Consider the following 24,254-nt stretch of genomic DNA (forward strand, 5'->3'; position numbering starts at 1 on the left):
GTATACTTGATATTTAGCTTTCAATCATAGTAATTTAGTAAGTATTTCACTTGTACTTAATATATTTAAGAAAAAGAAATCCTTAACAGTTTCTCTATTCTTTTAAGGCATTTCATCTTGATAAAACCCATTTGAAGCACTCACATCAGAATTGATCCTTTCCCAATATCAATTTCTTGTATTCATAACCTCGTTGTTCTTTGGCCAATTGAGATGGCAAATTTGCCGGACTATAGTCATCATGCCGGTGAAAAATGCCAGTTGCAACCGTTCAATGTCACACGTCATCAGCGTACCAAAGAGGAATGCCCCAAAGGCAATCAGGGAAAAGAACACTCGACTTCCGGAATGCATTGATGCATTGATGCGATGATGCCGAGGTGCTGCAACGTCTGAGGGGAAAGGCTGACATGACGGTAAATGGCTTTTCTGAATAGCTAAGCAAATCAGGCGAACTCTAGCTTCAGCTCGAATCTCCTCATGTTGCCCAGCTTTCGAGACTTTCGGAGGGAAAATTTATGTTGTCGCCGCCATTTGCATGCGCTCTGTGTCTCCTTCCGCCATTTTGCCAACTCATGTGGGTGTGCGTGCTAGTGTGTGTGTGTGTGTGTGAAATGGCAGCCATTGCAAAAAATTATTGAAGCGGAGCAGTAGGGGGAGAGAGGGGATATATCCTGCACTCACCCAACACATCCATCACTATTTCGAGTTGAGCTTTTGTCATTTTTCATTGACTTCTGACCGTGCCAGGGTTACGTTTGGGTTTCCACTTCCACTTCCAACTTTATTCCGCTTGATTCAATGATGCTGACTAAACAGATTCGGTAGCAAAAGGATTCCCTCTTGCAATTTGCACTTGAATAATTATTCAATGAAGAATTTGCAAGGAATTTAAATGAATTTTTGCAAAGGTTTTCTTTTACTTTGAGAAAAACAAGTAATAATTATTACCAATGTTGAAGACCTTATTTACATTTATTATTATTGATTTTGATGTATACTCAAGTACGATTCTTTTTCAAGTGCATTTGGGCAGCTTTTTGCTATTGAGCTGAGACTTTTTTTCCCTTTTTGTGCAACGAGCCCTGTCAAAGCGTACCTCAATCCAGGACCATTTCGTCCTGTGCCACTCACTCAATGGAGGCAGAAAACGTCGAAACTGTCAAATGCCGAAAAACCCAAATGTGGATTGCCCAAGAGCTCAGCTGCTGCTGTTGCTGTTGCTGCTGGTGACCCACAACTCCGGTTCGATTCGGTCGTTGCATGCAACACAAACCTGGGGGGGGGCCAATGTCCCGCCCCCAAACCAATCAGAACAGTTGACCAGGTGGCTGCTTTTGACCTTTATCCCCCCTCAGGCCAAGTCAGTTGCAGAACGCCATAGGCCAAACATGACAAAGCGAATTGGACTTGGCCATTGAGCGGTTGTGTTATTGGAATATTCTCGATTAGGCCACATACATATATTGGCCGATATTGGATACTCTTTATGGAGCTTGAGGCAAATATTAACTGGCTGCAGGGTGAAGTTCTAGTGTCTTGTATTAACCTGTGGCATAGCCTTGACATTACTAATTGGTTAAATTAAAGCAGGAAACAGGATTTATCTGGATTTATCTGGATACTGGATTATCTAATTAAGAAGCTAATAAAGCCTAAGATAACTCTGAAAGCTTCTTCCATTAAATAAAACACCTGCAGTCATTTGCCTCCACCTATCCCTGAGAAGTAACCAATACCAAATCCTAAAACAATGCCCATTCAATTCAATTGAAATCTTTTAAGCCATTTATGCCTAAGGCCTGTTGGAATTGGCAATACAAAAGTGGGCTTAAATCGCTGGAAATTAGCGGATGCGTTTTCTGCATTCATACAGAGGCAAGCGGCACACGCAGATATCAAGCGGAGAAAAAACACAAAAACCAGCACAAACGGAAATGAATTTGCGGTGCAAAAATGATTGTTGTGCGGTTGCACAAAGGCTCAGCACACACATTCACAACACCACACCATACCATTCTCTACAGAAGAACAAGGACGAAATGAAATAAAAGATGGACATCGCCATGAGAATGTGTGCTCGCCCCCAAAAAAAGGAAACATGCATACAAAAATTGGAATATCACAGTGGAGCCTCTATGGTGGGTTTTAAGTGGAAAATTGTAAAAGAACTTTATTTCTTTAGAAAATTAAGATCTCTGGTAACCGAATCTCACTTCTTTTTCCCCTACAGAGCTACTAAATTTGAGTTATGCAAACTTAAACAGACTAAATAGTTGGAATTCTAACCACTGTTCAATTGCGTTGAAAAAGACGTTAAAAGCCAAGAGATAGGCCGACATATAGAGCACACTCCAAACCAGAATGAGATGGAAAAACAGTGAAAGAGCTGCAGATAGAGACAGAGAATGTAGGAGAAAGAGAAAGCATATGAATCAAGCTCCGTTAGGCAACGAAATGGTTTTTTCCTTTGTTCGTTTAGCAATTTTATTTCCGCCTTTGTCGCGATTTATTCGATTGCCTGCCAACCTGATATGGCGGGAATGGAACGGGAAAGGAACGGAAATGAAACAGAATGGGATGGGTATATATATAGAGGAATTGGGGGTATCGGGTATGCCATGAGCATGGCATGGCATGGAATGTGCCACTGACAGCAGGGAAAATCGTTGCCACATATTTTCCATCTTAATGTGTTAACCCAATTTTCATGTCGAGCGCATTGCAGGCAGGGAACTGATATATATATATATATATATACTATATATATTAAGATCCTAGGCAAGAACATTTTCCGCTAAGTTAAGAGCCAGCGATTTGCCAAAGGGAATTTCCATTACAACAGGCTAAAAGGAAGAAGGGAAGGTGTCGTCCTCGTTTAGACAACAATTTCCAGCTAATTTGCATAAGTGACATAGTGGAATACAAAAAGTAATGTTAAAGGTAAGAAGTGTAATAAGCTTAAAACCTAAGCAGGAATTTGCAAGGCAAAGTAGGCGGTATTTTGTTGGAACATCAATAGATTTGTATCGATAACTCCTTTGGAAAAGAATCAGGAAATAATTAACAATTGCTTTCTTACGGAGGAAATGAAAATATGGTTTTGCTAGATTAATATTATATATGAAATATATACAAATTAATGATTTAACTATGTCTAGATCAATTGCTAGTATACAACAGCTGATTTTAATCGATTTAGTAAGCCTGCAAAATTAACTCCAATTACAATGTTAAATTATATAACAAATTCCCTCTCAAGAAAAGCCAAAATTTTTAGCCAATTTCAAGGAGGAAACCCCCCTTTTTTTTGCGGCTGGTTAAAGAATTCTTCTTGACATGGCCTTCGTCTTCGGGTGCGGGACACGTAACACGGTACCTGCTGTGCCACAGGAAATGTAACGGTACAGCTATGTCAAAAGGAGGAATGGGGGGGGGAACAGGTGAGCCAAAGGTGCAATTCTGTTGTAGAACTTTCCCTTACCATTTTCCCCTACACTTCTTTTTTTCTCCTGCTGCTGTTGCTGCTGTTGTTCCACATTGTTCATGACGTTTCACATGCAAAACGCGTGTCACATTCGCATTTCCGCCTGTCATCCTAGTTTAGAGGGGGAAGGGGGTACACACACACACACACACTCATATATACACACTTAAGCACACGTGGCACTTTGGGGGCTTCAACAACAGTCGCCAACGGTAAAGGTTTTCCTTCGGTTACTTTGACTCTTTTTGGGGTCTGATAAGTGGTTATGTGCGTGTGTGAATTCCCGCATCCCAATGTGTGTGTGTGTGTGCAACTTGTTAAAAATCCATTAATCACGTAAGTGGCAACTCTGGCAGCGACATTGCCGGCATACAAATTCGTTCATGCGTGCGAAAAAAAGGAAAGCTGAAAAGCTTCCATGGACACCCCTCCCTCCACCTCTAGTCGTTGCCTGGAGGAGTGTAAGTGTGTGTGTGTGTGTGGTTCCCCTAATTTTCCTGCTTTAGATATGCTTTTGCATTTTACTGCCTCATTATCCAGGCATTGTGAAACGCTCTAAACGGAAATGGCTTTCAAGGTTGACGAGCAAATTAATTTATTGAAAATATTTTGACTTATTTCTGGTCTGTGGAAATTAATTATTAATTAAAGTTATGCAATTCCTTATACATTTTGTATTTATCAATTTGCAGGGTATTGTAATTTTAATCAGAAGATTGTAAGGATGACTAGTTCGTTTTTGGCTTAGTTATAAATATCAATAATAAATATCAATATATATAAATATCGATAAATATTAATCCAAGGAATGCGAATATTTTAAACTTAGTCATGAACGTTAGTTAGTTTCTTTTCTTGCATTAAGTTAAAATATTATTATGATCTTATTCAAAAAGTCAAAGAAAAATATATACTGAAAAGTGGCAACACTGCGTATGAGTAATATTATTTTTAAATAAAAATAAACGTACAAATATGAAATAAAAATATAAAAAAACTCGAAATAGGGATTCCATTAATCTATAAATTATCAATAACAAATTTCTTCAAGGAAACGTAATGCTTACTGAGAAGTGACAACACTGCGTATGAGTAATATTGCTTAAAAACCTTCTGGTTTGATAATAACCTTCGTATCTGGAGAACGTTGAGAAGTTTAAATCGCTAAAATGTTGGTATAAAGTATACTGTATAATGTTAACTGCATTTTTGTTAAGACCTTTCACTTTTTTAACAAGAATTTAACTTAATATTGGAAATTCTCCTGAAGTAAATGAAAAGTTAAAACACCTTACAATATTAAAAAAGAAGCCTTAAAATGTTACATCTATCTGTCACTCTTTCTAGACTTTTTAAATCATTTCAATAATATATATTTCGTAACACAAAACAAAGCCTCTTCTCAATTCGGTTTATATAAGATATTATTTTCATTTATTTTCACTTGGAATTGTTGTGGCTTTCGCTCGCATTGTTCCTGTTCCCTCAGCCAGGGCTTGGGTTCCATGTGCTGATGTCTTGTATTACAAGTTGCACGCATTCCTTGGTCACACAAATTTCGAGGACACCACATACTTATACTGTCGCACACCCACACACACAGAGAGACAAAGAAGAAGCTGGCTGGCAAGTTTATTAAGTCCGGTTGGTTGCCCCGAAGTATGCAACATTTTAATATGTATGCCTCCTCCCCCTTTCCACGGATGCGAGAGAGAGCTTTTGGTTGAATGTTTATGTGGGTTCTCCACATATATTCCTGCTGCTGGGGCATTGTCTAGGCGAAATATAATAAACTCAACATTTGCAGCAAACATCTTTTGCGGTCCTGCCAACGACAAAATTTACAAAATACGGGAAAAGCCGACCCGCCAACGACGCTCACGAAAAACTAACACCGACAACCGGCAGAGACCCAACCTTGGCAACCCTTTAAGTCTTCCGGGAATCCTTGTGAAGTAGGAAATACTACTTCTACTACTAGTAGTAGTGGTGCAAACTTTAGCACAGTTCCTCATATCTTTGGGGCACCTGCTGCAAAAGTTTCCGCTTCCTTTCGCTCTGTATGTGTGTTTTTTTTTTGTTTCTCTTGCCAGGGCGTTGCAAAATCAAAGTTGCCACGAACGAAGCAGCTAAGAGGAACCTTCATTCTTCCACTTATACATACACTACCCATATTTGGGCCCTTGGAAAGTTTGTCATGTTTGTACGTAAAGATATATGTTATATATATATGTTGGGAAGTGAACATGGTCGTATCTTCTACTTAAATTAAATACAATGTGTGCGAAAAGTAAATTGAAGTTTGCTTTATGTGAAATTTTCAGTAGTCTGCTGTCACAATTTCTTATCCTTCCAGCTCCTTGAATATGTAGTTTCCCCTTGAACTTGTTTAACAAATGTTCTAAAGCAGACTTATATGGATTGTATGAATTTACTTACACCTTGGGGAATGGATAACATATATAAGAATATAACTTATTAAACCTTTAATCTTGAAAATTGTAAAGATACACTAATCAGAGCTACTTAATAGTAACTTCAGGATACGTTATCTTCAGAATTTGTTACTATATATATTATTATTTGGTCAATAAGAAAAACCGCATAAACTCTATTAAATATTTATAGCTCTCTATAACTCTCATATTATCTTCTTGTAATATTTACAATATATAATCCTATTTAAAGGATATCACAAACACTTACCTGGCACCGATGAGCAGACTGTTGCCATCCTTGGTCACAAGCTTGAAGTGATCCACGACACTATCGTTGCCCAGAAACTTCATTATATCTTCGGGACCTGCAAATCGGAAAATAAAAGAGGATTATAAATAAATTGCAACAGGCAAAGAGGCAAAAAGGCGAAGTACAACGCCAATGTGGGCGTGAAAAGGCTCAGAGACAGATGACTTAGCGGAGGCGTTTTTTTTTTGGGGTTGGAATGCAAATGCCTAATTAGGCAATTAGGCGGCGTTAAAGGCGACAAAAAGCAGTTGAGAGATAGAGAAAAATATAAGGGCAAAAACGGAAAAGCGGATGAGCCAAGGAAAAAGCGTCAGAGGGTCCGTGTGAAAAGGACGCGGCAAGTGCGGCAAAATGGCGGCACAGAGGGAAACAATGCAGCTGGAGTTGGGAGTTGGAAAATGAAAATGGAAATGGGTTTGGGTTTGGGTTTTGGGGATCAGGAGAAGAGTTTTGCCCCAGATGATGATATGCAAAAAAGGAGGGAAAAGTCCGTTTAGCAACGGCAACATAATTAGCAGTTGCATCACCAGCGAAAGGCAAAGTACAATTTTTTGTCGTTTGTTTATTTTGCTTATTTGCATTCACTTTTTTTTACTTTTTTGAAAGAAACCTTGCTCCGGAAAATCTTTTTGTTGGTCGCCACTTGTACCGACAGTCTATATCTCTCTCTTTGACTGACCGCTAAACAGAGATTTAGTTAAGGATAAAATGATGATGACGGCAGTAAACCAGTCATGGAAAAATATTATTTTATATTTAAGCATGTTTTGTAAATTGAATGTAAAGTTGAAAATTTATTACTCTACTTTCCATACTCTTTTTTAAATAATTTCCTCTTTACCGCACATTAAATATACTTTCCCCTCGATCGTTGATGTGGCATCACCAGGTGAGCATTATTTTTACCTTATTTTAACCCCAACTTTCCACCCTTTTCTTTATTTTTTGGCTTTTTCAGCGAGCTTTTAACTTTTAACTGCAAATGTTCGGTCAACCACACAAGAGCGAAAAAGTTTTCCTCGCTTTTTTCAACTCAATGCTCCTTTCAACGTCAAATGAACAGAGGAGGGGGAGGAAAAGCAATGGAAAGTGGGGCAGGAGTCGAAGGATGGCACCTGGTTATTGAAAGCACATTTGGGCGCTTTTCCTGCTACGTCCACTTTTCATTTCAACGGGGCGCACAAATAAAAATGAAACAAAACTAAAATAAATGGGCAGAATGAGCGTTTTTATGTGCGAGACAGGAGAGAGATCCTTTTGTTTACTTGACATTTAACGTGACACGCGGGACATGTGAACAACTGTGGAGGCGGTGGGGGCTTGGAACTTGGGATGTGGGCGTGGCAGCTACAGGAAAAAGTTAAAAAACCTGAAATCAACACAAATGAAGCGACATTTTTGTGTAATGTTGCTTCTGTAATTAAAAGTAACAAAAGCAACCAAACCTGACAAGTAGAAGAAAAGCAACCAAACGAGAACAAAAGATGGCGAAAGTCGGGACGAAATTAAAAACAGTATGGAGAAATAATTATTGCTGAGAAAAAACGTGAAAAATATGACAGGGAAAGTAAAGTAAAAACTGGGAGATGGTATAAGGTAAGACAGGAAGAAGTATTCAACTTGGCAGACAGAAAAGAAACAATTGCAGGAAAAAGTAATGAATGAAAATAAATTAAAAGTAACAATACATGGTTTTGTTGAGGAATTTAGATGATTGAATTCTAACTGTCACCATAAAAAAAAGATAAGGTAACAGATTTTACCAAGATGGTCAGTAAAAAACTATGACCAGTATTTACCTATGAGCAGTAATTAACGATGAACAGTAAGTATCTATGAGCAGTTACTAACTTTGAACACTAATAAACAATGACTTGCAACTTTTGTAACACAACACATTTCTGATACTCGGCCGGCAGAAGTCACTTCGTTCGGTGGATGTTAGAACGAGTTGGAAATCATATGCACAGATGTGCGAGATTTGTTTTGGGACAAATTGAAGCTATTTGAATGAAACTATGGAGTTATTCTTCAATATAATTTAACTAGTATAGAGGTCGGACCACGGCAAATCGGTGGACTATAAATATATACACATATATATAGCTAACATAGGAACAATCGGACGATTTATAGAACTATGACCAGTAATTAACTATGATCAGTTAGTTTCTATGAACTTTAAGTAACTATGAGCAGTACGTAACTCTGAACAGTAAGTATCTATGGGCAGTAATTATCTTTCACCAGTAAGTATTTATGAGCAGTTACTAACTTTGAACACCAATAACCAATGACTTGCAACTTTTGTAACAACACATTTCTGATACTCGGCCGGCAGAAGTCACTTCGTTCCGGGGTTGTTAGAACGAGTTGGGAATCATATGCACAGAAGTGCGAGATTTGTTTTGGAACAAATTTAAGCTATTTGAATGACAGTAAGGAGATATAGTTCAATAAAATTTTACTAGTATATAAGTCGGAGCATGGAAAATCGGTGGACTATATATATACACATATATATAGCTAACGTATGAACAATCGGAAGATTTATAGAACTATGATCAGTAATTAACTATGACCATTAATTAACTATGATCAGTTAGTTTCTATGAACTTTAAGTAACTATGAGCAGTACGTAACTCTGATCAGTAAGTATCTATGGGCAGTAATTATCTTTCACCAGTAAGTATTTATGAGCAGTTACTAACTTTGAACACTAATAAACAATGACTTGCAACTTTTGTAACAACACATTTCTGATACTCGGCCGGCAGAAGTCACTTCGTTCCGGGGTTGTTAGAACTAGTTGGGAATCATATGCACAGATGTGCGAGATTTGTTTTGGAACAAATTTAAGCTATTTGAATGACAGTAAGGAGATATAGTTCAATAAAATTTTACTAGTATATAAGTCGGAGCATGGAAAATCGGTGGACTATAAATATATACACATATATATATAGCTAACATAGGAACAATCGGACGATTTATAGAACTATGACCAGTAATTAACTATGACCATTAATTAACTATGATCAGTTAGTTTCTATGAACTTTAAGTAACTATGAGCAGTACGTAACTCTGAACAGTAACTATCTATGGGCAGTAATTATCTTTGACCAGCAAGTATCTATGAGCAGTTACTAACTTTGAACACTAATAAACAATGACTTGCAACTTTTGTAACACAACACATTTCTGATACTCGGCCGGCAGAAGTCACTTCGTTCCGGTGATGTTAGAACTAGTTGGGAATCATATGCACAGATGTGCGAGATTTGTTTTGGAACAAACTTAAGCTATTTGAATGAAACTATGGAGTTATTCTTCAATATAATTTAACTAGTATAGAGGTCGGACCATGGCAAATCGGTGGACTATAAATATATACACATATATATAGCTAACATAGGAACAATCGGACGATTTATAGAACTATGACCAGTAATTAACTATGACCATTAATTAACTATGATCAGTAAGTTTCTATGAACTTTAAGTAACTATGAGCAGTACGTAACTCTGATCAGTTAGTATCTATGGGCAGTAATTATATTTCACCAGTAAGTATTTATGAGCAGTTACTAACTTTGAACACCAATAACCAATGACTTGCAACTTTTGTAACAACACATTTCTGATACTCGGCCGGCAGAAGTCACTTCGTTCCGGGGTTGTTAGAACTAGTTGGGAATCATATGCACAGATGTGCGAGATTTGTTTTGGAACAAACTTAAGCTATTTGAATGAAACTATGGAGTTATTCTTCAATATAATTTAACTAGTATAGAGGTCGGACCATGGCAAATCGGTGGACTATAAATATATACACATATATATAGCTAACATAGGAACAATCGGACGATTTATAGAACTATGACCAGTAATTAACTATGATCAGTTAGTTTCTATGAACTTTAAGTAACTATGAGCAGTACGTAACTCTGAACAGTAAGTATCTATGGGCAGTAATTATCTTTCACCAGTAAGTATTTATGAGCAGTTACTAACTTTGAACACCAATAACCAATGACTTGCAACTTTTATAACAACACATTTCTGATACTCGGCCGGCAGAAGTCACTTCGTTCCGGGGTTGTTAGAACTAGTTGGGAATCATATGCACAGATGTGCGAGATTTGTTTTGGAACAAACTTAAGCTATTTGAATGAAACTATGGAGTTATTCTTCAATATAATTTAACTAGTATAGAGGTCGGACCATGGCAAATCGGTGGACTATAAATATATACACATATATATATAGCTAACATAGGAACAATCGGACGATTTATAGAACTATGACCAGTAATTAACTATGACCATTAATTAACTATGATCAGTTAGTTTCTATTAACTTTAAGTAACTATGAGCAGTACGTAACTCTGATCAGTTAGTATCTATGGGCAGTAATTATATTTCACCAGTAAGTATTTATGAGCAGTTACTAACTTTGAACACCAATAAACAATGACTTGCAACTTTTGTAACAACACATTTCTGATACTCGGCCGGCAGAAGTCACTTCGTTCCGACGAACTTGGAACGACTTGGGAATCATATGCACAGATGTGCGAGATTTGTTTTGGAACAAATTTAAGCTATTTGAATGACAGTAAGGAGATATAGTTCAATAAAATTTTACTAGTATATAAGTCGGAGCATGGAAAATCGGTGGACTATAAATATATACACATATATATATAGCTAACATAGGAACAATCGGACGATTTATAGAACTATGACCAGTAATTAACTATGACCATTAATTAACTATGATCAGTAAGTTTCTATGAACTTTAAGTAACTATGAGCAGTACGTAACTCTGATCAGTAAGTATCTATGGGCAGTAATTATCTTTGACCAGTAAGTATCTATGAGCTTACTAACTTTGAACACTAATAAACAATGACTTGCAACTTTTGTAACAACACATTTCTGATACTCGGCCGGCAGAAGTCACTTCGTTCCGGGGTTGTTAGAACGAGTTGGGAATCATATGCACAGAAGTGCGAGATTTGTTTTGGAACAAATTTAAGCTATTTGAATGACAGTAAGGAGATATAGTTCAATAAAATTTTACTAGTATATAAGTCGGAGCATGGAAAATCGGTGGACTATATATATACACATATATATAGCTAACGTATGAACAATCGGAAGATTTATAGAACTATGATCAGTAATTAACTATGACCATTAATTAACTATGATCAGTTAGTTTCTATGAACATTAAGTAACTATGAGCAGTACGTAACTCTGAATAGTAAATATCTATGGGCAATAATTATCTTTCACCAGTAAGTATTTATGAGCAGTTACTAACTTTGAACACCAATAAACAATGACTTGCAACTTTTGTAACAACACATTTCTGATACTCGGCCGGCAGAAGACACTTCGTTCCGGGGATGTTAGAACGACTTGGGAATCATATGCACAGATGTGCGAGATTTGTTTTGGAACAAATTTAAGCTATTTGAATGAAACTATGGAGTTATTCTTCAATATAATTTAACTAGTATAGAGGTCGGACTATGGCAAATCGGTGGACTATAAATATATACACATATATATAGCTAACATAGGAACAATCGGACGATTTATAGAACTATGACCAGTAATTAACTATGACCATTAATTAACTATGATCAGTAAGTTTCTATGAAACTATGGAGTTATTCTTCAATATAATTTAACTAGTATAGAGGTCGGACCATGGCAAATCGGTGGACTATAAATATATACACATATATATATAGCTAACATAGGAACAATCGGACGATTTATAGAACTATGACCAGTAATTAACTATGACCATTAATTAACTATGATCAGTTAGTTTCTATTAACTTTAAGTAACTATGAGCAGTACGTAACTCTGATCAGTTAGTATCTATGGGCAGTAATTATATTTCACCAGTAAGTATTTATGAGCAGTTACTAACTTTGAACACCAATAAACAATGACTTGCAACTTTTGTAACAACACATTTCTGATACTCGGCCGGCAGAAGTCACTTCGTTCCGACGAACTTGGAACGACTTGGGAATCATATGCACAGATGTGCGAGATTTGTTTTGGAACAAATTTAAGCTATTTGAATGACAGTAAGGAGATATAGTTCAATAAAATTTTACTAGTATATAAGTCGGAGCATGGAAAATCGGTGGACTATAAATATATACACATATATATATAGCTAACATAGGAACAATCGGACGATTTATAGAACTATGACCAGTAATTAACTATGACCATTAATTAACTATGATCAGTAAGTTTCTATGAACTTTAAGTAACTATGAGCAGTACGTAACTCTGATCAGTAAGTATCTATGGGCAGTAATTATCTTTGACCAGTAAGTATCTATGAGCTTACTAACTTTGAACACTAATAAACAATGACTTGCAACTTTTGTAACAACACATTTCTGATACTCGGCCGGCAGAAGTCACTTCGTTCCGGGGTTGTTAGAACGAGTTGGGAATCATATGCACAGAAGTGCGAGATTTGTTTTGGAACAAATTTAAGCTATTTGAATGACAGTAAGGAGATATAGTTCAATAAAATTTTACTAGTATATAAGTCGGAGCATGGAAAATCGGTGGACTATATATATACACATATATATAGCTAACGTATGAACAATCGGAAGATTTATAGAACTATGATCAGTAATTAACTATGACCATTAATTAACTATGATCAGTTAGTTTCTATGAACATTAAGTAACTATGAGCAGTACGTAACTCTGAATAGTAAATATCTATGGGCAATAATTATCTTTCACCAGTAAGTATTTATGAGCAGTTACTAACTTTGAACACCAATAAACAATGACTTGCAACTTTTGTAACAACACATTTCTGATACTCGGCCGGCAGAAGACACTTCGTTCCGGGGATGTTAGAACGACTTGGGAATCATATGCACAGATGTGCGAGATTTGTTTTGGAACAAATTTAAGCTATTTGAATGAAACTATGGAGTTATTCTTCAATATAATTTAACTAGTATAGAGGTCGGACCATGGCAAATCGGTGGACTATAAATATATACACATATATATAGCTAACATAGGAACAATCGGACGATTTATAGAACTATGACCAGTAATTAACTATGACCATTAATTAACTATGATCAGTAAGTTTCTATGAACTTTAAGTAACTATGAGCAGTACGTAACTCTGAACAGTAACTATCTATGGGCAGTAATTATCTTTGACCAGTAAGTATCTATGAGCTTACTAACTTTGAACACTAATAAACAATGACTTGCAACTTTTGTAACACAACACATTTCTGATACTCGGCCGGCAGAAGTCACTTCGTTCCGGTGATGTTAGAACGACTTGGGAATCATATGCACAGATGTGCGAGATTTGTTTTGGAACAAATTTTAGCTATTTGAATGAAACTATGAAGTTATGCTTCAATATAATTTAACTAGTATAAAAGTCGGAGCATGGCAAATCGGTGGACTATATAGATATATATATACATATATTTAGCTACTATCGGAACAATAGGATGATTTATAGAACTATAATCAGTAAGTAACTATGACCAGTAATTGACTATGATCTGTAAGTATCTATGAACATTAGAACAATAAATATTATAAAATTTTTTAACTTTTAAAAAGTAAATAAGTTGGTAAAATTTTAATAATGTTGGTAATATTTTCAAATTACAATTAAATTAATTAGTTTTAAGTAAGAACTATTTGGTTTTTTTCCTTGAGCTTTCCCTTTTTCCTGATCTTTAATTTGCTGAGCGTAAAACTTTTCTTAGTAACTTTCCAAATTAAAAAGAAGACTTGAGCGTAATAATTGTCAAAATCAGTTTACAATTCCTTGGGTGGATTAATCACCAAAATTTTTAGGTCTCCCAAAATGCCATTTAAATTTGCCCTATTATTTGCTTTATATTCTTTCCGAGTTCCGCAACCGTTTTAACCATTCTCATTTGTATGATAATGTCTCGCATTTGTTGTCTCTCAAGGCGGCCAGGCTAGAAGCTCGTCATTCACAAAGGACCTGCCATCTCATTACTCACCCTGCCGGCCCCGGGGGCACTCTTTGTGCGCTATAACGTCCAACTTTTGTTTAATGCCACCACCACCACGGGCCTTTTTGTCGACCTGGCCGACGAAACAAAAAAAAAAATACTTTGTAAGCCCAAAATTGTAAGCTAATATGTGCATTACCTACATCTGCGCACAGCACACACACATCTGCATAGACGGCAAAGTGGAACCGGAAAGAAGCGAAAAATTCCACAACCAAAAATCTAATATTTACCTTGACTTTGCAAAACGCCAACTGCAAACTCAAAAAACGCCAAGCGGCATTCCCAGTCCAATTTCGGTTACCCATGGGCATACACACACAAACCCATTTGTAACACACACACAGACATTCCAACAAAGGACTTTTGCCGCCAGACAGGGAGCAAAAGGAAAAACCTACAGTGTCAGGCAGAGTCTATCACTTTAATCAACTGGACCGAACGACCGTCTGACTGCTCAAAATTATGCAAATTCAACGGCAAATAAAATAAAAATTTCTGATGTACGGCATTCTATAGAGAATGTTGAGAGTGTGAATTAAAGTAGAGGAGAGTCCTTAGTGTTTGACATTGACTTGGGAACGTGACTGTGCAAGGACCAAGCCACTTAATGGCCAAGTTCCTGGCACTCCAAATCACACAGAGCCGGCCCACAAATAAGCTGATTATTAAATATTTTCTTAATGAATTTTTCATTCGCACTTGCGGAATTCCTGAAATGCTACCCCACAGGCTCAGGCCCAGTTCCTCCACCTTTGGCAAATATTTGCCCAAGATGGCGTCCACTCGCCAGGTGTGATGACCATTCCGCGAGCCTCCATTCCCCACGTACATTTATATGTAAATTCCGAATGCATTTCGTAGGCGGCGTGAGGCTCCCAGACAACAATGCAGCCTTAAAAATGCAAAAACCTTTTCAGAAATGCAAGCCAAATGTTGCTCTTAGTGCTGCCGAGAGAAAATACGGAATGAAGGCGAGCGGAAGTAAGTAAGGAAGCTGGGTATAAGGCGCTATGCTAAAAAGAGGAAGCGACGAAAGTCTGTCAATAATAAAGGCTTCCGGGCATACAAATGCAAAACGGAGATGCCGTAGACTCTCAAGAACAGCATATATCATTAGGCAAATAATGCCAGTGAAAATAATTAAGGACTTTCTTTAATCGATAAGGATTTGGAAATCAAATAAAATTGAATCTAATAGAATGATTCATAATTTGTATTTATTCTATTTCAATATCAAATCAGCTTTCTTAGCAATTTCTTCTGACAAAAATGATTTTGCTAAGATTTCTTTAAAAATTATTTAAAAAATAGTTACAGTAATATAAACCACACATTTTCGGGCAAGAAAATTCTACTCAAGAACGTGAGCAGTTTAATTTGCGACACCTCTCATAAAAAATAAATGAGTACGAAGAGGCAAAGTCCATACTTTTTGGTGGGCTAAAGACGAAAAGCGGCTTCGCTTTCCGGAAAACAAAATGCAGCGACGCGTGAAAAACATTTCCCCGACTTTGAAAACGTTTCCACACTCTGCACCCCGTCTCCACCAAAACCTTCGAGCCGTGGAAAGGCAACAATAACACGGTGGACGGCCGTCCTCCTTTCTTTTGGAAGGAGGAGCAGTACAACAAAAAAAATCCCTCGTTGAGATTTGCATTTAATTGAAATGAACGCCAACGGTGGTGGAGAGGACACATGAAATGGCCAGACCAGACCAGAACAGACCAAACCAGACAGAATCCGAATCCGAATCCGCATTGGAATCTGAAACCAAATCGGACGCACAAAGGGCAGAAAGCAAAAGGCAGATACTCATTGGCCATGGGCAGGGAGTAAAGTTTTTGCTCCTGTGTCTCCTTCCTGAAATGAAATCTGAAATGAATGCCGCTGGCTGACCCTGGAACAGGGGAGACATATCCTTCGATTGAGTACCGGCGGCGGCTTATCGAAAGGCCTGCTCCATTGTCTCTTTTTTATATCTCGGTTCAAGCTTTTGGCCCAATTGCAGCGTTTGATTTGTTTTGTTCTGGCCTTTTCCCTCTTTGTTTTTTGGCCATTACCAGACTTGTCAATTTCGTTTTCTGCTGAAGTTTGCATCTTGATGGAGTTTCGCCACACTAATATCACAAGGAGGAGAGGGATTTAGGTGAATTCAGGTGTGAACGGAAGATTGGTAAAGCTAATCTCCGGAAATGCCACCACAAATTGATAGATGTTAACTTATTTCACAATTCATTGAGGAAAATCAACTGTCAAAGAAAAGAGTATTCACTGATTTCGTACAATATCTCCTAATAATAGATATTTTCTTTTAGGCTTCTTTAAACATAAATATTTCCCTCACATAATTATCGATTTGAGCAAACAAAAATCTGTTGGCATTGGAGTTTTTTCCCTTGCCATTTCTGCATATTTCAAACGTAAATCACCCAAATTATCCCATTAAATATTCCGCCTACACCCACATAAAGGAGCAATGCAAAAAAATTTTAAAAATAAGCTCCAATCAGTGGGAACATTTTTTCCACATGATAAGGTTTTATATTTTTTTATCTGGTGTTTCAATGCAAACATTTTTGACCAAATCAAATTTATTTAGCGCATGTGACGACAGTCAACGCATGGATTTCTCTTATTTTCTCTCTTATTTTTATTTTAATGTGATGAAAAACCCACACAAATAACTTTTTGGGGCAATGGAATATGGGCTTTTTTCCTTCATTAATATTTCAAATCGCTTGCCAATTACATTAAAACTCATCAACAATTTAAGTCCGAAACAAAATATTTATAGAAATCAAAGTGGGGAAAAAGAATTATGTAAATGTTGTGGAATTTATTTATTTACTTACTCGCTTGCAAAAAAATTTGAAATAATATATAAGAACTTGTTTTTAAATGGTTTAAGAAACGTTCTGCTGACTTAATATTCAGAAAAATCAATATTTTACACTGCTTCACCTGGCTGTGGAGAAGGCGTGCCTTGTGCGAAATGAAATTAATCGCGAGTCGTTAAAGGAAATGCCATGAAGGCCTTTAAATTCATTTAGTCCAGGAAAGAGAGAGAGATCGGACAGAGAGCTGCAGGCACTGAGGTTCTTCTCACGTGTCCTGTGGTTGCCACGAAATGTGACAGGATATGAACTACATGCCATTTATGCAGCAATTAACGACAGGACCATTCGCTGCAGTCCGTCGCTCATGGCTCTGCTGCAGCGGCAAGGACCTCGCAGAGTTGAATTTTATGCCGCTTTAATTATTATTGTATTATTTTGCATTTATTTACACACATATCCTTTGTGCACCACGCCAAGGATGGCGAAAAAGGATGCGCCAGACGTCGACCCTGGTGGCGCTGCGGCTTGTTTGAACATCCGATGGGCCACAGTCGAGCGGCTTTCTTAATGACAACAAATTGTCGTAACCAATTGCAGGTGTTTCCGAACGAACGCCGCACAGCGAAATCGAAGAGTTTCCACCGAGTTTCCACGGAGTTTTCATCGAGTTTCCACAAAGTTTCCGCCATGAAGTTACGCCTATATGCATTCACATGCGAAGCGATGGCTCGTCAAGTTTAATGCCAAGCAACTTTATGTGCAAAGTTCATCAGTGTAAATATGTCTGATTAAAAGGTGAAATGGCACCGAGAGGGAAGGCAGATGATGGTGATGATGAGATGGGTAAAAGAGTTCTCCTTACTTTCATATATATTAAAATGGTAATTATGTAGTTTATTCCAAGGTAAATACTATAAGACATATAAGTTTCCCTTAACAGCTGCTCCTTTTTCCAATCAAAGTTTTCTCTGGCTCAACTTTCCTTTTTGGTAAACATTAAAAATTCACAATTTTTTTTTGTTTTTAAGACTTCGTCGTCATTAAGGATTTGCTCTACCCTTAAGGAAACGTGACGTGTTATCCCAAAAACAGGGTCTAAATGATGATACTGGAATTTTCACATGCCTCACACCATTCCACCTTAGCCATGTGTTTACTCACATAATCCCGGCTCTTGGCTCCTGTCTCCTGGCTCCTGGCACCCAAGCTCGCAGCTCGACCTGATTCAGATAAGATGTGCTTTACATGTGCCTAAACAAACAAGAGGAATGGGGGCTACGGGGTGCTATTCTGTCAGGTGCAGAGGTAGCAACACCCACATCCATTTACGGCTATGGGAACGCATGAATGAATCCCAAGCGGGCATGGGATCAGTGTTGCCAACTTGGCAACCGGAAAGTAGCAACAAATTATTGATTCAAGTAACTAGGATATATTTAAGTCCTCTAGAGATTATAGATTATTTTTCAAGGAACATGTGAGATATTTTCTTTTATTAAAGTATTTTAAGCCTTTTATTTCTAAAAGAAATCTTTCATACAGAAAATTCGTTATGGCTTACGTGTCGTATACGTAATATTTCTTCTAAAGATTATGGAACATAGACGCTTGTACGTAATTTTACGCATAAGAGATATTATTATTAAGGCATTTTGAGCTTTTAAATAAAAGATACTTAATCTTGCATATAGAAACTTCGTGGTGGCTTAAGTGTCGTATGCGTAATTTTACTTGTTCAGATTGTAGAACACAGACGTTTGTAAGTCAAATTATATGTGCATAATAAGAGATATTATTTTATCCTTAAGGTATTTTAAACTTAATTTTTTGTTCTAAAAGAAAAATTTTGTATCTTGTATACAAACACTTTGTGCTGGCTTACGTGTCGTATACGTAATATTTTCTCTAGGGCTTATAGAACACAGACTCTTGTAAGTCATATTACGCCTGAGGGATATTATCATTAAGGTATTTTAAGCTTTATATTTTTGATTTAAATGAAAGATACTAAATCTTGAATATAAAAACTTCGTGGTGGCTTACGTGTCGTATGGGTAATTTTTTCATCTAGAGATTATAGGACACAGAGGTTTGTAAGTCAAAAATTATGTACATATTAAGAGATATTATTTTATCCTTAAGGTATTTTTGCCTTAATTATTTTCTCTAAAAAAAATGTGTCTTGTATATAGACCTTTGTGCTGGCTCACGTGTCGTATACGTAATATTTTCTCTAAGGATTATAGAACAGAGTCGCTTTTAAGTCATATTACTTATGAGATGTTATCATTAAGGCGTTTTTAGCTTTATATTTTTGTTCTAGATAAAAGATACAAAATCCTGCATAGAGAAGCTTCGTGGTGGCTTACGTGTCGTATACGTAATTTTTCTTGTAGTTATTATAGAAGGCAGAGCTTTGTAAGTCATATTATACATAGAGATATTATTTGATCATAAAGGTATTAATTTCTTTATTTTTTTGTTCTAAAAGAATGATGGTTAATCTTACATACAACAACTTCCTTGCTGGCTTACAAGTCGTATGAGTTATTTTTTATGGAGATTTCAATGCAAAATTGTTGTTTATTCTTTTTTCACATTGAATTGTAAGTTACATTGATTAAAATGATGTTTTCTTTGACTATTGGCTTTTCAATTTAAATATGTTTCGGGAGCTTTGCCCTAAGCATTCTATTAATTTCTGTACAATATAATATAGATCTCTTGTCTACCTAATAAATTGTTGGAAATCTGTTAACTTTTGTTGCCGCAGTATAGCAAAAAAAACCTTTGTATACTGTAATATTTTTTCATTTTCCATGGGCTATAAAACCGACAGATTGGCAACATTAGGGTAAACTCGGGACTCAGGTGTATGCACCAAGCACACGCGTCACTTATTACAGTGACAATGATATGCGTCTTGCACACAAATATGAGCACGAGCATGAGGGAAAGCCAGGGTCCTGGCTCCTGGCTCCTGGCTTCCAGTTCCCGTTTCCCGGTTTCCCATGGTTGCTGAAGACCCCCAAAGGCACCCAGGGACTAAAGCTGCCAAACAAATGTCGGCGGGTGTAATTGATCAGGACTGACTGGGGCACGCACACAATCAAACAATGACTTGCAGTTGCCCTATAAATCGGCTGCACTTAATGCCGGTATACTACAGGACGACCAGAAAGGACACTCCCCCTCCCACACATCTAAGAAATGCTCGGCACGAATTTCAGAATGTCAGTGTGGGTGGCAAGCAGACATAAACACGTATCTGATGCACTTAAACAGGAAGAAATTGAGCAGGAATACGACTAGAGCACTATGCTTTCAAGCAGATAGGACACGTGTTTGGTGCAAAAAATAAGAGAGAATGGGGTGAGACTCGTTAATCATTTCTATGATCAACCTAAAGCTATGAAGCTTTGAAGTTTGGTAAAGAAGAGAAGGATAATTAGAGATTTTATATGCAAAAGTATCCTGTATCCTTTCACCTTGTGTCTCTCTCAAATTGTAATTATTTAAAGTATTTGCCAAGTTTTTAATTTTTTGCACAGTGCCCCGGTTGAAAAGCACGTGCTGAAACTGATGTGTATTGCCATGTGGCAATACATGAGCCCATTCTCCATGGAATCGCAGCCAACTGGTGCTCTTGCTCCTGCTCCTGCTGATGATGATGATGATGATGATGAAGCTGATGACGAGAATGGGCACTTTGCCCGTGTTTAATGATGCCGTTTGGCTGTCACTCCGAGGACATCTGCCCGGCTCATCGCGACGTGGTTGGTGCAGTGCAGTACCACATCAGCTAGCGCAATGTCCTGACAGCCCCATATATGTAGGTTACGCTCGCTGGCTTTTCATCAGTCCGGATCGGGAGCGGTGCAACCGTAAGTCCGCTACCCCAGCATCCTTCTTGTCCCCACTATCCTGCATCCTGATGTCCTGCAACCCCCCGCTGTCCTGGTTCTTCCCTGATGAACCGATGAACCAATGACCCATAAAACGGACGCTGGCACCGGTCGGAATCAGCTTTGGCACGGCTTTTGTGGTTCCCTGGATACGCTTGCTCAAACATAAAGCGACCAGAGATGGGTAGAGTTTACTTTACTTTAACCAGGTACGAACTAACCGTATATGCAATAAATATAATTAAAAACCTACCTAAAATTTGGGAATTTACATTATTTATAGTGAGTTTCATTAGATTTTTATCATGATTTGTAAGAAAAAGAGCTAAATTTTGATAATTACAAGAAACCAAACTATAATTTGATATTTTAAATGAATTCTAAAACGAAACTCTGACTTTTAGCCATCAAATTGGGCCATATATTTTATATATAATTTCATTTTTTAGTTTGAATTAAAACGATAAAATTAATGTGTAAGTAAATACACTCTGGCCATCACTGGTGAAAAAGGGACCCTGCCAAAATCTCTGGAAACTGAAAAAGGGGAACGAGTACACCGGAACAGGGCTTAACTTTGCAGCTCTGGCAGGGACCATCTGTCAATTTGTATCGATGCTTTTGACTCAAATTGGGGTCAGCGAATTACTAGCATGGTTTATATATATGATTGAAAATATACACCACCTCAAAGGGGGATTGAAATATTTAAATTAGTTACATACAACTGCAGCACAAGAATTTAATAGATTTAAGCTAGTTTTGTGAGCTATATTTATCGGTTAAGTGGAAGAATATTAGTGATAAATCCACTGAAGTGCGGCTTTGCTCTGGGTTTTATTCTTGTGTGGACTCTTTCAGGCATTGAAATCGTCAATGTCATCTTTACAACCATGCCACACGCACACACATCTCATAGATAAAAAAAAGGATGCCACCTCCCCATGGATCCTTACGACTACTTGTAGCTCTTGGAGGTCCTTTGACGGCAAAACTCTGCAAAGAGTTTTCCAGCCTGTTCAGCACTTTGTCGGGGGTAAACTTCTTTTGCTGCGTTTTATTTATTTAAACGGAAAGCCGATGAAGCCGAAAGTCTTAAGTGGAGGGATGGAGCCCGAGCATGGGATGTGATGGAAAAACGCTTGCTTTGAAATCGTCCAAGGAGGCTCCTCTCCTGGTGCTTTTATAATTTTACGCTGTCGAATGCGAAGCGAAACGACCACCTCACGTAGCAGAAGTACAAAAGACATAAAGAGTACAAAAGATATAAAGTAAACTGAAAAGTAAAGATAAAAGCGCCATGGGCTCAGGAAAATGTGCAAAGACAATGATAAGATATGGGGGAATAAGGAGTGAGCGAAGAAAATGGGGGAAACATGGAGAAAAATTGGAAAAGCGACTACTACACTCGCGCTTTTCACTTGTCATGTCACTAGGGGTCCGGGATCCGGAGACCTCTTCTCGAAAGGCAATATTTTCTCTCCTTGGCATTTTTCACCTTGGAAACGCAACAAAAGAAAACCGGTGATGAATTGAAAATAATAAAAACCTTAAAGTCCAAAGCAATGCTAATGCAGTGTAGTTATTTTAAAGGGCAAAAAAACATGCACTGGGTTTATACTTAAGAAATGTGATAAGAAGTAGTAGGTTGCAGCACTTTACGGCAGGTTATATTTTAAGGTTTTTTTGTTGACATACCTGTAAAGATAAGAAGGAAAAATCTGGAATTAATATCTGTTAGTTTATGATGTTTTAAGTATTAATTTAGTATTATTTATAAATACTATTAATACTAATTTATAAATGCTAATACTAAGCAAGAGGCTTGATTCTTTCATATTCATGTTGTTTTAGACTTTAATAAGAATGTGTATCCTTATATTCAAATCAATCTAGATCAACAAAAAGGGTATATAAAATAGTTATGGTTCTTGGGAGGTTATTTTACGTTATATTAAATAGTAAAAAATATGTTTAGTTCACTGTTTTAAATATAATTCCTAATTGAAGCCTGATTTGTATGCTATATTTGTGCTTAATTAGTGTTTAGTAGTGAATACGCACTCTCTTTGATAATGTTTTTTAATAGTTTCCAACTGCTCGATGTACATTTATATATATATTTTGAATGGCACACATGCTGGCATTTTCATTTGGTCGCCCCAATTTTAGTCAATTCACTGATTAGTTTTCAATTGGAATGGCCATTAGAGTTCGATTTGAGTAATACACACATGCACAAGGACATTCTGTAACTGAGTTGGCCCGGTTGCCCGGCGACTGTCAGCCAAAATGAATAATCGAATGGTGTGTGGAATTGGTAACAGAATGGAACTCCGCCCCTCCACAGTGCATATTGCATTTTTTTTCAATTCGATACTCGCTTCCGTTCAGTTTTCCCCCAGTTTTCCTTCAGTGGTTTTCCCTGTTTTTTTTTTATTTCTATCTATCTAGATAGCTAGCTAGCAATTTATTTGCTTGCGACAAGAGACAAAACAACATTTTAAAGATGCAAATACGTTGGAAAAATGGCAATAAAGAAAACTAAAATCAATGGGAAATATTCGCGATGGCATAAATTCCCTTTGAGGGTGCAATAAACGAAAAAGAAAAGCTGAAAAGGAATGCAATACGAAAAGTTTGTAACCCAGATTCTTTTTTTCCTCTGTGTTTTTTTTTTAGTTTATTTTGGCAACTGCAGCCTCAGGTGTTACTGCGTGTATGTTGGTTGCTTTTCACCACAGCTGCAAATGGCGGAAAATGTATAAAAAAAAAGAAGTGGAACTTTTCATTGTTTTCCATTCGAATCAAAGGGAAAATATTTTTGAAACGCACATATCTACTATAGTTTCAAACGGAATCAGTTTGGTTTGATATATTTTTTTGGGTATAGGAATGAATCGGTGCGAGTGATGCTTGAATGGATATGAATTTTTCACTGAAATAGATTTTTGAAATAGCTATTAAACTTCTTATATAAAATTTCGATTGTATATGAACTATTAATGCGATTTCGTTGAATTTTTGTTTGGCAAAATTGATATTTCAATTGTATAATATCATCTAGTACATTTTCTAACAAAACTATTGCCTTAAAAACAATTTACAAAGAGCATTTGCTTTTATATTCTATATTCTAAGTGTTTTATCTTAAAAAGAACTATAGGAAAACCTTTGAAAAGTTTCTT

The 24,254-nt window shown here is 37.0% G+C and overlaps 1 protein-coding gene across 1 annotated transcript in view; it reads right to left on the reverse strand.

Moving 5' to 3' along the window:
* Positions 1–24,254, reverse strand: part of Sema1a (semaphorin 1a) — a 150,191-nt gene that overhangs the window by 36,492 nt on the left and 89,445 nt on the right. The window contains exon 4 of the mRNA XM_086831364.1: positions 6,194–6,290. Within this exon, the coding sequence (XP_086687490.1) occupies positions 6,194–6,290 (97 nt within the window). The remainder of the gene's footprint in view (positions 1–6,193; positions 6,291–24,254) is intronic.

This window comes from Drosophila serrata, unplaced genomic scaffold, assembly GCF_035046125.1.
Source record: "Drosophila serrata isolate PLE 108 unplaced genomic scaffold, ASM3504612v1 contig_240, whole genome shotgun sequence".
NCBI lineage: Eukaryota > Metazoa > Arthropoda > Insecta > Diptera > Drosophilidae > Drosophila > Drosophila serrata.